The following is a 13,430-nucleotide window of genomic DNA, read 5'->3' on the forward strand; positions in this document are numbered from 1 at the left end:
TTTGCTTTATTTCTGTTGCCTTGGGAGACTGACCTAAGAAAACACTGGTGCCATTTATGTCAGAGAATGTTTTGCCTGTGATCTCTTCTAGGAGGTTTAGAGTGTCATGTCTTCTGTTTAAGGCTTTAAGCCATTTTGAGTTTATTTCTGTGTATGGTGTGAGGGTGTGTTCTAACTTCATTGATTTACATGCAGCTGCCCAGCTTTCCCAGCCCTGCTTGCTGAAGAGACTGTCTTTTTCCTATTGTATATTCTTGCCTCTTTTGTCGAAGATTAATTGACCATAGGGGTGTGGGTTTATTTCTGGCAGAGCCCATCCCTCTTAACAAAGATTTGTACTGAAGCGCTCAAAAGTGGCAAGGCACAAGTGTGCAGAAACAGCATAGCATCAAACCACAGTTTGCTGAGTCCTGACACAGTTTGAATTCTTCGTCTTTTTTGCAGTGTTTTAACTCAAATGGGTGATGAAAAGGACTCTTGGAAAGTGAAAACTTTAGATGAAATTCTTCAGGAAAAGAAACGACGGAAGGAACAAGAGGAGAAAGCAGAGATAAAACGCTTAAAAAATGTAAGCCATGTTTTTTAAGTAAGTGTTTTTTTTAAAGGAGATTTAATTTCTTTGCCCTCATTTTTCCATTAGAACAACGCTTCTTCGGTGAAGTTCTTTTGTACTTCCAAATGTCGCAGGTGAGCCCAAAATCTATTCTAAAAATTAACAAAAACATTCAGATACTCAGTTTACATTGACAGCAGATCGATAACATACTAAAGCTGCATATAGATGACCACAGCCACGTGGAAAATAAAGTATTTTGAACCTAAAATCACTAGTGCGGTTGGGCTTATTTTTCTCATTTCATCATTATGTTTATGACACCATTTCCAAGTATTTTTAGCATAGTAGGAAGCTGCCTTGAAATTAGTATTATTGTTTTACACCTTTCTTGGTTTGCCTAATAACAGGAAAACTTTAGTAATTTGATAAGGGGCATTGAAAGACATTCCTCTTCTGATAAGTTTAGCAGCAGATCTTTCTTACGTATTTATGAGTACTTTTTGAGATACTGTAAAGTATTTGGTGTATAAAATATGCTTTAAGGCTCAGTTATGGCTAATATAAACAGCTAACAGACTTGTCACAGAGTCTAATGTCCCCTGTCATATACGCTGGTGTTAAATTTCTCAGGTTCTGGGTTACAGAGAGTTGTACGAAAAATCAGCGGGATTTGAATGAAAGTTTTTTATATTTTATAACATTGGTCCACTCAAAGTGTGTATGAAAGTTTGTTTTCGGATAGTGGCAAGGTTTGAGTATTATGAAAAATAGGCTTATCTGTAAGGAAAATTGCTTTCTCCTTGCTTCTTAGTCTGATGACCGGGATTCCAAGCGGGATTCCCTGGAGGAGGGGGAGCTGAGGGACCACCGCATGGAGATAACGATAAGGAACTCGCCGTATAGAAGAGAGGGCTCCATGGAGGACAGGTGAGAGGGCCGTGGCGCTGGAGGAGCCCAGCGGCTGCAGGTGCGCTCCCCTGAGGAGGCAGGCTGAGCCCATGACGGGGCTGTGGTCCTGGCTGGCCCTTCTCAGTGTTATTTTGAAAGTTTGAGGTCATGACCTGAGGTTTACCTCTGGACTGAAATGACTCTTGTGTGGTGTCAGTTACCAGCTCTCCCCTCTTCTTAGGAAAAGCCTGAGCGTGTGTTCCTTTCTTTGTGATCATTCTGCAGTGAAGTGAACACCATTCACGTGGTACATGTAAAGAATTCTGCTGTATGTTTGTGATGATTTGTATAATTACTGTCTAAAATTATCTACAAATAAACCAAAGTAGCTGCTGAAAGATACTTGGAGCAAGGCCTTGATACAGAAACGGTCCTACCGAGGTCTGTATGTTCTGACGTTTCTTCCCGTGCTGTGCTTTCTCCTCACTTGTTTTCTTCTCATGTCCATCATCAAGCAGTTAAAAACAACATAACCAGAAATTAAGGCAAAAAGGCATAGGGTGTGAATTCTTCCAAGATTTTGGTTATATAATCAGTTGAAAATATTGTTAAATGACCTTTTGAGATCATTAAGTTTGATTAAAATTGTGGGACCTTTTTTAACAACTTTATTATGGTGTGACTGACAAACTGCACAGATTTCAGGTGTGTGGTTTGATACGTTGTTATATACCTGTAAGCTCTCCCCACGACCAAGATCATGAATACCCTAAAAGTTCCTCAGAGAGGCCTTTCTGTTCCATGTTTCACATTGATTCCCCACTTAACACTTTCCATCTGAATCTGTATTTAATATACAGTTTGGGCTTAGGTTTCATAAGGAACATCATCTTTTAGCTGATGGTTGAGGTTCACCTGTCTGTTCTGAACCCGTCATCTCTCTGGGTTGAAGACACTCCACGATACCCCGGTGCTCCTCACATTACTTTCTCAGGCGTGATGTAATGCTGTGGTGTCTTATTTCAGAGGAGAGGAAGATGATTCTTTGGCTATCAAACCACCCCAGCAAATGTCTCGGAAAGAAAAAGCTCATCACAGGAAAGATGAAAAGAGAAAAGAGAAACGTAGGCATCGTAGTCATTCCACAGAAGGGGGTACAGAGCATTTGTTTTCTTTTGTATTGTGTTCAGATGCGGTCTCGTTCCTATTTCATGATCTACTGCCTTCTCCAAAGCACAGTTGAAAGCGAAGAGAATAAAATTTTAGCTAACAACATAAATTTATTGTAGATCATTCCGAATAGATACATTGTTTTCCTTCTATGTTTTCTTCTGTGTGTTTCCCCCTGATTGCATTGTTCTGGGGTAGTTTGTCTACCTACAGAATTGTCTTAATTCAACAAGGGAAAACACAGTCTTCAATGCTAAATTGCTTTAACTAAGAAACAGATGCTTGATAAAACTGAAATAATGGGTTTTATTTCATACCAGTATTAAAGAGCTTCTTAGGGGTGTAGGGAAAACTGGGCCTGGGGCCTGATATAAATCTCATTGTTAAACCCAGTTGGCTAACGTGGTGTATAACGTAGTGTAGAAACTAAAAGGCGATAAGCTTCGTCCCGTATCCTTTACAAGTGGGGATTTCTTTTTAAATCGTGAAACTGATACAGTCTAATCACAGTTTATTTAATACAGAAAATTAGAAAGAAAGATGGAGATCACAGTTCTATTCAGTGATAATCACATTATATTTGGTTTTTTCTTAACTGGAGGCTTACTGCATAGAGTGTTATATTTTCATCCTCTTTTTTTTTTCTTTTTTTTTTTTAACAGAAAGTCATGATTGTTTCTGCAAGTCAATGATTAGATATTTTTTCTTTTCTTCACTGGGTATTTTCAAGTTGAGTTTCTGGAGGTTAAGTTTCTTGGTATGACACATCCTGTTTGCCACTAGGGAAGCATGCCAGAGTGAAGGAGAAGGAGAGAGAGCACGAGCGCCGTAAACGGCACCGAGAAGAGCAGGATAAGGCCCGGCGGGAGTGGGAGCGACAGAAGCGGAGGGAGCTGGCGCGGGAGCACTCCCGGAGGGAGAGGTGAGGCTGGCGGCCCGGGTGGGCGGTGCCTCTGCGCCCGCCTGTGACACGGGCCTGCAGGGAGGGGTGCTGCTGGACGGAGCTGGGGGTCCAAGAGGAATCAAGAGGCGAGGAGCGAAGGTTTGGGCTGGACATACAGCCGTAGGGGAAGGAGAGAGAGGAGGGAGGGGTGGCAGGTGGCTGGAGGAGGGGAGCGGCTGTCCACACCCGAGCCCGACGCCCCCGGAGAGGAGGGCGAGGGCTGCTGTCCAGGCCCGGGTGGAGCCACTCTGGGGGTAGCCAGTCCCTGCACATGAGTCCTGAGGCAGAGTCAGTGCGGGGAGGCCTGGGGTGTGGGCGATTCCCCGTCTGCTCACTCGGCAGGTGTGTGCGGAGCGCCTGCTCTGCACCAGCTCTGTTCCAAGGGGCCTTGTCCAGGAAGACCAACAAGATGTGTTGCTTAGGGTTGTCTGGGGTCGCAGCAGAAATAGACTCTGGTTCTTCCAAACAAGAAACAAAAGGAGAAGTGACAAAGGCAATCCCAAAGGCCTTGAAATGGCCCAGGAGCTGGGATACCAGACTCCTGGGCGTTCGTCTCCAGGTGCCTCTGTGCGGGCTTAGAGTTCCAGGAGAGAGCATCTGTTCACCCCAGATCTGTTCTGCGTGGCCCAGGTGTGAGTCCTAGGGCCACCTCTGGGTCCTGCAGTCATTTCCAGAGAGAGCTGGAGAGCTGCGCTGCTTCACGGAAGGGAAGTAGCAGGCTGGAAGGTGCTGACATTCCCAGCAGCCAGGGCTGAACAGAGGGCAGGTACAGCAGGTGTGAGGAGAGCCTTCGTTCTCAGGACTCAGGGAGAGTGAGAGGTGCAGCCGGGAGGTTGGCGTCCAAGGCCGCTGTGAGGCCAGCAGAGCCGTCAGTGTCCTGGCTGCTGGCACATGACACACTCACGTTTGCTAAGCCCTGTGCTGTCCAGTGTGGCCCAGTCACACAGCTGTGCAGACACGGTGGTGACCCCAAGGAAGCCGAGCTTGAAAATAAAGAGGAGCACATGGAAAAATGCAGCAGTGGCACATTGTACAAGGGAGACAAGAGTTCACAGGGTCATTAGCCCAGCGGCTTACTAAACAGCACCAAGTGGGAGGAAAACTTCGAGCGCAGGGTAGTTGCAAGATGTTACCTAGAATGTCCAGTTTTCAACAAGAAGTTTTGAGACATACAAAGACGTAAGAAGGTTTGACCCCGTATTAAGGAAGAAAGACATAGTGGACAGCGTTTCCAGATTTGGCGAAGACTTGGAAGCAAGGAACCTGAAGACGGAGCAACAGACTTCACGCCTTCTGAAGACAGAGAGGAAAGGATCTTCAATCTCAAGATCTGTAGGACAGCATCCAGTGTACCAGCACACGTGCGGCGTGTGGGAGGGAAGGGGGGTCACAGAGGCGGCTTTTAAATAATGACTTGAGTGCTTCCCAGATTTGATGAAAACCGTTTTATCTACACATCCGAGAAACTCAGTGAGCGCCAGGTAGGATAAGTACAAAGTCACAGCCAGACTGGGGAAGTTAGTGAGAAATTCATGAAGGGCAACAGCGAGCGGGGTGCTTCTCATCAGAAACCGGGGGGCCACAGGCAGGAACCCGGCCAGCCCGGAATTCTGTATCCAGCACAGCCAGCCTCAGAAGTGAGGGGCAAATAAAGGCCTTCCCAGGTGAACAGAGGCTGGGGGACAGGTGGACACGGCACTGCAGCCACAGCCGCGGGACATGGATTGCCCCAAGAGCTCCTGGGATGAGTTTTCAACAGAGACCGTGTGCCAGGCCGTGGAACAAGTCTGAAATTTAAAAGAATTGAGGCCATACAAAGTATGCCCTCTTATCACAGAAGAATTCAATTAGAAGTCAGCAACAGGGCTTCCCTGGTGGCGCAGGGGTTAAGAATCCACCTGCCAATGCAGGGGACACGGGTTTGAGCCCTGGTCCAGGAATATCCCACATGCTGCGGAGCAACTAAGCCCGTGTGCCACAGCTACTGAGCCTGCGCTCTAGAGCCCGTGAGCCACAACTGCTGAGCCCGTGAGCCACAACTGCGGAAGCCTACGTGCCTAGAGCCCGTGCTCCGCAACAAGAGAAGCCACCACAATGAGAAGCCCGCGCACCGCAACAAAGAGCAGCCCCCGCGCACCGCAACTAGAGAAAAGCCTGCACGCAGCAACAAAGACCCCACACAGCCAAAAATAAATTTCTATTAAAAAAAAAGCAACAGAACGAAACCTGGGGAAATCCTCAAATGTTGGGAATCTAACAACCCGTTTGTGAAAAACCCATGGCCCGAAGAAAAAATTGTAAGGAAAAACAAAATATTTTGAACTTTTTTTTTTGGTCGCGACCCGAAGCTTGTAGGGTCTTAGTACCCTGACTAGGGATCAAACCCAGGCCCCAGCAGTGGAAGCGCCAAGTCCTAACCACTGGACCACCAGGGAATTCCCTGAAAATATTTTGAACGAGAGCAAAGACAGTGTGTCAGAACCTAGGGGTGCGGCTTCAGCTGTGCTTGGAGTGAAGTGTTGTCAGCTGTAAGCAGCTAGACCGGGAAGCAGAAAAGGAAGTTTCGGATCAATAACCTAACCTTCTACCCAAAGAAACCAGAAAAAAAGCAAACTCATCCCGAAGCAAGCCGAAGAAACGTTGGGAAATGCAGAGCAGGGAGAAGCAGGCTTGGGAGGCGGGGGGGGGGGGGGGGGGGGGGCCGCAGGCGGTACGATCCGTGGGTGCTGGGAGTGTCCTGAAGCCGGCTTGTGATGGTTGCCCGATTCCAGGGATGTGTTCAGAGAAACTGAGCTCGCTGGTTGAATTCTATATGTAAGTTATACCTCCACTTTCTGTGTTTGCCATACTGCGCGGCATGAAACCGAAACCGCACTCCCTGCACTGGAAGTGCGGCGCCCTAACCACTGGGCCGCCAGGGAAGTCTCCTTCCGCTTTTATTTGGGGGTAGTTTGGATTCACTGGCATTTATAGGACAGTGCGTGGAGCCCAGTAGCCGTGGTCCGGCCCCTCCAGTGGTGACGTCTGACTGTGTGGAAAGCACTGGCGGCCCTGGTTGCGCTCTCACCGTTTTTTGCTTGTGCTCATTTCTGTGTGTATAATGCTGCCTTTTTTGTTTAACGTGTTCGCTTTTAAAGTTGTATTTGGACTTAACCCTGTAGGGACCTGAGGGTTAACGGACTGATGAGTTTTAACTCTTCGGCGTCCGGTGCCGCCGACCCCCCGTGTTTCGGTCACTGGTCACTGGTATTTCCTGACCCCCACACGACAGCTGGCCCCAGGATCCGCAGGGCGCCCGGCCCAGGTCTGCGGCTCCCCCGCCCTTCCTCAGATGGGCTCTCCCAGCCCTTGGGGGCCCAGAACGACTTGGCTTCTGGTCGAGGTGGATTTACATTGTGTGCACGGAGGGAAACCCTCTTGGCGAGGCGGTGGAGCTGGCGCGCAGAATGTTCTGGAGCCAGTGGGGTTTCCGCCCCAGGCAGTTGTTGTTACCTCCTTGTACCGGCACTTTCTTCCGTGTGACGCTTTAGGATCGAGGTTCCCAGGACGCGCATGCGTGTGTGTTCTGCTTTTTAAAAAGCTCTCTGAGGGTTGAACGGCCCAGAGAAGTGGTTTATAAACGCGAGCAAAAGCACTGGGGGCAAAAAGGAGAACTGCCTGTTTCGGGGTGAAAATGTGGCGTGTGCTGGTTCCAGGGACCGTCTCGAGCAGCTAGAAAGGAAGCGAGAACGGGAGCGCAAGATGCGGGAGCAGCAGAAGGAGCAGAGGGAGCAGAAGGAGCGGGAGCGGCGGGCCGAGGAGCGACGCAAGGAGCGGGAGGCCCGGCGGGAAGGTGGGGCGAGGGCGGGGCCCAGCGGGAAGGTGGGGCGAGGGCGGGGCCCAGCGGGGAGGTGGGGCGAGGGGCGGGGCCGGACGACCCTGCGGCTCCTGGGGTGTGGGCTGTCTGCCCCAGACAGCTGTGTCTGGGGTCCACTCACGGGGGGTCAGGCCCAGGCTGGAGAGGTGGGTTCTGGCCCCTGCCTTTTGACCAATAGAGAGCAGTCTAGAAAGCCCACCTGGGTCCTCTGGTCGTTTCCTGTGCTCCATTCCGTTGCTGTGTGGGGGTGGGAGCGTGTGTGCCGTGGGAAAGGGGGCTGCCGGCACCACCTCCTTTCTGTTCTCGTGCCTAGTGTCTGCACATCACCGGACAGCGAGAGAGGACTATGGCGACAAGGTGAAACCCAGCCACTGGAGTCGGAGCCCACTCCGGCCGCCTCGAGAGAGGTTTGAGCTCGGGGACAGCCGAAAGCCAGGTGAGGCTGCACAGCGCTCGCAGGGCCAGCGTGTGGCGGTCTTTGCGAGGGGCGTCTGAGCACAGAAAGCTGCTGCTTCACATCACGATGCGCTAAACGCTTCCGTGGTGTGTGAGAGGGACTGTGTACGAAATAAGTTTATCAGCACAGACGTTTGTTACTGGTCTTTTGAAGAGTCGTCTTCCTCCCGGGTATCTGGGTGAGCTGTTTCCCATACAAACCGAAGTTAGTCTTCGTGGGAGAAGCGCCATCGAATCTTGTTAGTTTCAGACGTTTTCCCACATTCACCTTCGATGGTTTGTTCCATAAGTAAAAGAAGAGAAAGTGGAAGAGAGAGACCTGCTGTCCGACCTGCAGGACATCAGCGGCAGCGAGAGGAGGACCAGCTCAGCGGAGTCCTCGTCAGGTAGCGGCGTGCCCGGCCCCGCCCAGGTCCGTGGCCCCCCGGGGCCGAAGCTCACTGCTGGCTGTTTCCTTCCTGAAGCGGAGTCAGGGTCCGGTTCCGAGGAGGAGGAGGAAGAGGAAGAAGAGGAGGAGGAGGAGGAGGAGGAGGAGGGGAGCAGCAGCGAAGAGTCGGAGGGGGAGGAGGAGGAGGAGGAGGAGGAGACCGGAAGCAACTCCGAGGACGCATCCGGACAGTCAGCCGGTGAGCGCGCACGCACTCCCTGCCCCGCGCGCACACGCGCACGCGGTTTAACTCCGTAAGAGCGTAGCAGCTGCAGGTGGGTGATGTGAAACGTCAGTAAAAATGTATCCAGATGGGAAACGCCTGGCTGTCTGGGACTTACATGAGGCTCCCGAGTCGACGACATAGGGCGCCCTTGCTTCCTTGTCGGCCAACGCGGACCGCGTTTCTGCTTGTGGAGGGTCTGAGGTGACACCTGTTTCCGTTACAGAGGAAGTGAGTGAAGAAGAAATGAGTGAAGAGGAGGAGCGAGAGAATGAAAACCACGTCTTGGTTGGTGAGAGGCCCCCCGAGTGGTGCTTCGCCGCCGCCTCGTCTGCCCCTGACCTGGGTGCTGACTCACGTTTGAGTCGTGAGCGGGGCAGCGACCTAAGAAATATCCTTTCCCAGAGGCACATCGTGCCCCGGGAGCTACAGGGAGCGCCTGGCTGGTGCGTCCCAGGACCCAGCTGGCTCGCGGGGAGCTGCTTCCCCCAGCACCCCGCACTTGGCCGCTTGGGCCCGTGGGGGCCCACGTCCCTTAGAAGGGACAGTGCTGAGTGAGCGCCATCCTAAGAGTAATGGGCTCGGACATCAGGGGAGGCTGGGAAACGCCAGTTCGACTCCGACCACAGGGCCGTTGCTGACCAGGGGCTGCATGGCCTCCGCAGGCAGCCAGGCCAAGCCCTCTGGCCAGTGGCCGCAAGTTTTGGGCGGGCCTTGTGGCTCGCGACCGGCCAGTGGTTCACAGTGGTCCCAGCCCGGCCAGTGGGTCCAAGACACAGTGCCCTCTGTCCAGGGCGGTGGGACGCGCAGCCTGTGCCCAGCCCCCCGGGGCTCTCAATATGGCTTCTTTCTGCACTCGCTGTCCCCCCCCAGAACGGGTGGGGTAGCCACACTTGCTTGTTCTTGGTTCGTAATTGGGTTGAACTTTTGAAGTTCCAGAGTCACGATTTGACCGCGATTCTGGAGAGAGCGAAGAGGGGGAAGAGGAGGTGGGCGAGGGCACCCCCCAGAGCAGCGCCCTCACCGAGGGGGACTTCGTGCCCGACTCCCCAGCCCTGTCACCCATCGAGCTCAAACAGGAGCTGCCCAAGTACCTGCCAGCCCTGCAGGTCAGGTGCCCTCCCCGCCCCAGGCCTGGCTCTGCCTTGCTGCTTGTGGACGGGGCCGGTTGCTGAGAGCAGAAGCTGGGTCCCTGCTGTGGGTGTCTGTCAGTGGGCGGGCCCGGCCACTGGCCTCTCACGTGTCCCTGATCATGGTCCAGCCTCTTGTCCAGCAGTCTTGGGGGGTGGGGGACAGTTCCTGTGTCCGCAGCCAGGACGCCCGCCAGGGGCCCCATGTGGAGGGGGCGGCAGCCTGGCAGGCGGTCAGCTCTGCGGTCACTTCTGCCTCGGCCTGGGCGGAGTGGGCACCTGCTCCCCTCGCCCGGTCGCTGTGCAGGGGTCAGAGGGCAGTGCTATGAGTCAGCCCAGGTTTTCTGTTGGGAAAAGTCGGTAACAACGATGCTGGAGGGAGGGGGTTGGAGAGGGCAGGTCTCCAGAGGGTGAGCGGCCTCAGGTGCTCCGGGCGCCCCAAGGCCAGTGGCCCGGCGCCAAGTGCCGCCCCAGCTCCTGGGGGTTTCCTGCGCCAGCTGGGGGTGCAGCGCACAGGGCCACTCCTGTCCCAGCCTCATCTTAGAATGAGGAGGCTGGAGGTGGCGGGGTGGGGGGTTGCCCAGGGCTGGCTTTTGGATAAAGGGGCACGTGCTTACTGAAGCGAGGAGAGCGTTCCCGGGCCTCTGCCCACGCGCCCTGCGGGCCCTCCTGACACGTCTGTCCGGCGGGGCTTCCCGCTGGGGTGTGGCCCCGCTGCCGCGCCCTCATGCTGGCTTCCTCTCAGGGCTGTCGGAGTGTGGAGGAATTCCAGTGCCTGAACAGGATTGAAGAAGGCACTTACGGGGTGGTGTACAGAGCGAAGGACAAGAAAACAGGTGGGGCGAGTCCCAGGATGCCCCCAAAGGGAAGGGGCGGTGTGGCGCATGGCCCGGGTGGCCCAGAGTGCCGGCCAGCACCGCGGAGCGCCGGCACCTTCAGTGTCAGGGCCACTGGGTATAGGCTCCTACTATCCTGGTCGTCGCCCCCGCCCCCCCCCGGTGCTGGGCCTCAGCCTTGCCTTATCTGACTGCTGCACCTGAGCAGCTGGCCCCTCGGCGCCTTCAGAGGCCAGAAGGCGGCCTGACCGTGAGGCTCTGTGTTGCTTGCTTGCAGCCTCAGGCAGGTGTGCACCCTTGGCGGGGCCTCAGAGCAGCAGTCGAGGCTCTGAGCACCTGGGGGAGGCCGGTTGGCCATGTCCCGTGATCGTGGGGGAACAGCGATGAAACAGGAAGAATGTGTGGGTGGAAGAACGTTTGCTCAACGTTGAGTCTTCCCGTTGCTTTCTTTTCAGATGAAATCGTGGCTCTGAAGCGGCTAAAGATGGAGAAAGAGAAGGAAGGCTTCCCGATCACATCGCTGAGGGAGATCAACACCATTCTCAAGGCGCAGCATCCCAACATCGTCACCGTCAGGGTGAGGCCGCCGGCCACGCGCCTCTGCCCCGCGGGGCCCCCAAGTGCTACACCCCGGTGGCCGTCGCACTTAGGAGATCCCCGTTGTCACCCAGCGTCTGGGCCCCGGGATTTCAGGTCTCTTGGGAGAGCCGGCGGCGGCAGGGCCAGCCTGGGACCCCCGGGCCATGGGACCTGCTGTCGTTTCCTAGGAAATCGTCGTGGGCAGCAACATGGACAAGATCTACATCGTGATGAACTACGTGGAGCACGACCTCAAGAGCCTCATGGAGACCATGAAGCAGCCCTTCCTGCCGGGTAGGGCCCTACGCCCAGGTTCCCCTGAGGGACGTGCTGCGCTCAGGTCGCCCGGGGCGGGAGTGCTGACCTGGACTCTGACCCTGTCGCGCTGCGTGTGTGTGAGCGCCCGGGTGCCGGGAAGCTTGGTGGCTGCTGAGGCAGCCGAAGACCCGGGGCACCAGCCGCGTGCTGACCTGTCGCCATCCAGGAGAGGTGAAGACCCTGATGATCCAGCTGCTGCGGGGAGTGAAGCACCTGCACGACAACTGGATCCTGCACCGAGACCTCAAGACGTCCAATCTGCTGCTGAGCCATGCCGGCATCCTCAAGGTGAGCCCTGCGGGCGGCTCCGGGAGCGGCCGCTCCCAGGCATGGAGCCGCCCACAGCCCGCCCTCTGTCCTCACAGGTGGGGGACTTCGGGCTGGCGCGGGAGTATGGGTCCCCTCTGAAGGCCTACACCCCGGTGGTCGTGACCTTGTGGTACCGTGCCCCCGAGCTGCTGCTCGGCGCCAAGGTGAGTGTGGGTGTGCAGGAGCGTGCCCTGGGCGCCCTGACCCGCCAGCCCCCTGAGTGCTTCCTGACCCCCAGGAGTACTCCACGGCCGTGGACATGTGGTCGGTGGGCTGCATCTTTGGGGAGCTGCTGACTCAGAAGCCGCTGTTCCCTGGGAAGTCGGAAATCGATCAGATCAACAAAGTGTTCAAGGTGGGTGCCCCTGGGGACGTGTGCAGGCGTCCGGGCCAGGTGACCCTTCCCTGCAGGGCCCGGCTATTTGAGACGCCGCCCTGTTTCAGGACCTGGGGACCCCCAGTGAGAAAATCTGGCCCGGCTACAATGACCTCCCCGCAGTCAAGAAGATGACCTTCACCGAGTACCCGTATAACAACCTCCGCAAGCGCTTCGGGGCTCTGCTCTCAGACCAGGGCTTCGACCTCATGAACAAGTGCGTCCCTCCCTGCACCCCACCCTCAGCCCGCCTCCTCCCCGCCCAGCCCTGCCCCTGCCAAGTGCCTTGTTCTCCCAGGTTTCTGACCTACTTCCCTGGACGGAGGGTCAGCGCAGAGGATGGCCTCAAGCACGAGTATTTCCGCGAGACCCCCCTCCCCATCGACCCCTCCATGTTCCCCACATGGCCCGCCAAGAGCGAACAGCAGAGGGTGAAGCGGGGCACCAGCCCCCGGCCCCCAGAGGGAGGCCTGGGCTACAGCCAGCTGGTGAGGGGCGGGCTGGTGGGAGGAGCAGGGTCGCCAAGGCGGAGTTGGCCCGGCTGGGGCCCCACGAAGCCGCTGTATCCACAGGGTGACGACGACCTGAAGGAGACGGGCTTCCACCTCACAACCACGAACCAGGGGGCCTCGGCCGCGGGCCCAGGCTTCAGCCTCAAGTTCTGAGGCTCAGAGCTGACCCCGGACCCACCTTGGGGAGCGCCAACCGCTGAGGCCCAGCTGGGACAGCGGCAGACACTGGAGGCGACGTCTGGGTCCAGACCCCCGTCCTGCCCTGATCAGGTGCCGCCACTGCCACGGGGCTGCCGTGGACGCGACCTCAAGTCTAGGACTGGCTGCTGGCCTCGTGGGGTTTTCCATGTTTTCACTTTATCTTGGTTTGTAAATTTGTAGAATTAAATCACGTTTTCCTTGCCGTGGGAGGAAAGGCTGTGTTTTTTCAGATGTATCGGACTTGCCCTGCGAGGAGAGGGCGGGCATCCGTACACCCACACACACACACTCAGCCACGGTGACCACTGGCGGCCACCCGTCGGGTGCTGGCCACGACTGCGAACAGAGCTGCGGGGGGGTTGGTACTTCTTAATCTTCGGGCTGCTGCTCCAGCACCTTCCTGCCTCTCACCCAGGGCCCCAGAGCCAGGCGTGCGGGCTCGCAGCCACAGCGGGTTTTTGTACAAGGTGGTTATGTGTTTTAAGATGTAGTAAAATATTCTTGGAGAAAAGGTCTGGCATTTCCTTCTTTAAGGGGCTGGTCCTGTGCTGGGTCCTGGGCCTCCCCGGGGTGCGGGGGGAGCCCCAGCCCCTACACTCAGGGAGGGAGGGGTGAAATGCAGTCTCCGTGGGCTCAGCTCTTTGCAGCCC

At 55.4% G+C, this 13,430-nt stretch overlaps 1 protein-coding gene across 7 annotated transcripts in view; it reads left to right on the top strand.

The window, feature by feature from the left end:
- Nucleotides 1–12,982, top strand: part of LOC132515328 (cyclin-dependent kinase 11B) — a 39,295-nt gene extending 26,313 nt beyond the window's left edge. For 2 of the 7 annotated variants that reach the window (XM_060141706.1, XM_060141702.1), the window contains exons 9-26: nt 445–568; nt 1,368–1,483; nt 2,471–2,598; nt 3,398–3,536; nt 7,253–7,389; nt 7,727–7,849; nt 8,160–8,255; nt 8,334–8,495; nt 8,746–8,811; nt 9,453–9,628; nt 10,395–10,485; nt 10,941–11,062; nt 11,253–11,670; nt 11,748–11,855; nt 11,930–12,046; nt 12,191–12,284; nt 12,366–12,555; nt 12,640–12,982. In XM_060141706.1, the coding sequence (XP_059997689.1) occupies nt 445–568; nt 1,368–1,483; nt 2,471–2,598; nt 3,398–3,536; nt 7,253–7,389; nt 7,727–7,849; nt 8,160–8,255; nt 8,334–8,495; nt 8,746–8,811; nt 9,453–9,628; nt 10,395–10,485; nt 10,941–11,062; nt 11,253–11,670; nt 11,748–11,855; nt 11,930–12,046; nt 12,191–12,284; nt 12,366–12,555; nt 12,640–12,732 (2,500 nt within the window). In that variant the 3' untranslated portion in view covers nt 12,733–12,982. Of the gene's footprint in view, nt 1–444; nt 569–1,367; nt 1,484–2,470; nt 2,599–3,397; nt 3,537–7,252; nt 7,390–7,726; nt 7,850–8,159; nt 8,256–8,333; nt 8,496–8,745; nt 8,812–9,452; nt 9,629–10,394; nt 10,486–10,940; nt 11,063–11,252; nt 11,671–11,747; nt 12,047–12,135; nt 12,285–12,365; nt 12,556–12,639 lie in introns of those variants that run through there. The other 5 variants (XM_060141705.1, XM_060141704.1, XR_009539137.1 and 2 more) reach the window with 5 other exon arrangements.
- The last annotated feature ends 448 nt before the right edge of the window (nt 12,983–13,430 follow it).

This window comes from Lagenorhynchus albirostris, chromosome 2 (assembly GCF_949774975.1).
Source record: "Lagenorhynchus albirostris chromosome 2, mLagAlb1.1, whole genome shotgun sequence".
In the NCBI taxonomy this organism is placed as follows: domain Eukaryota; kingdom Metazoa; phylum Chordata; class Mammalia; order Artiodactyla; family Delphinidae; genus Lagenorhynchus; species Lagenorhynchus albirostris.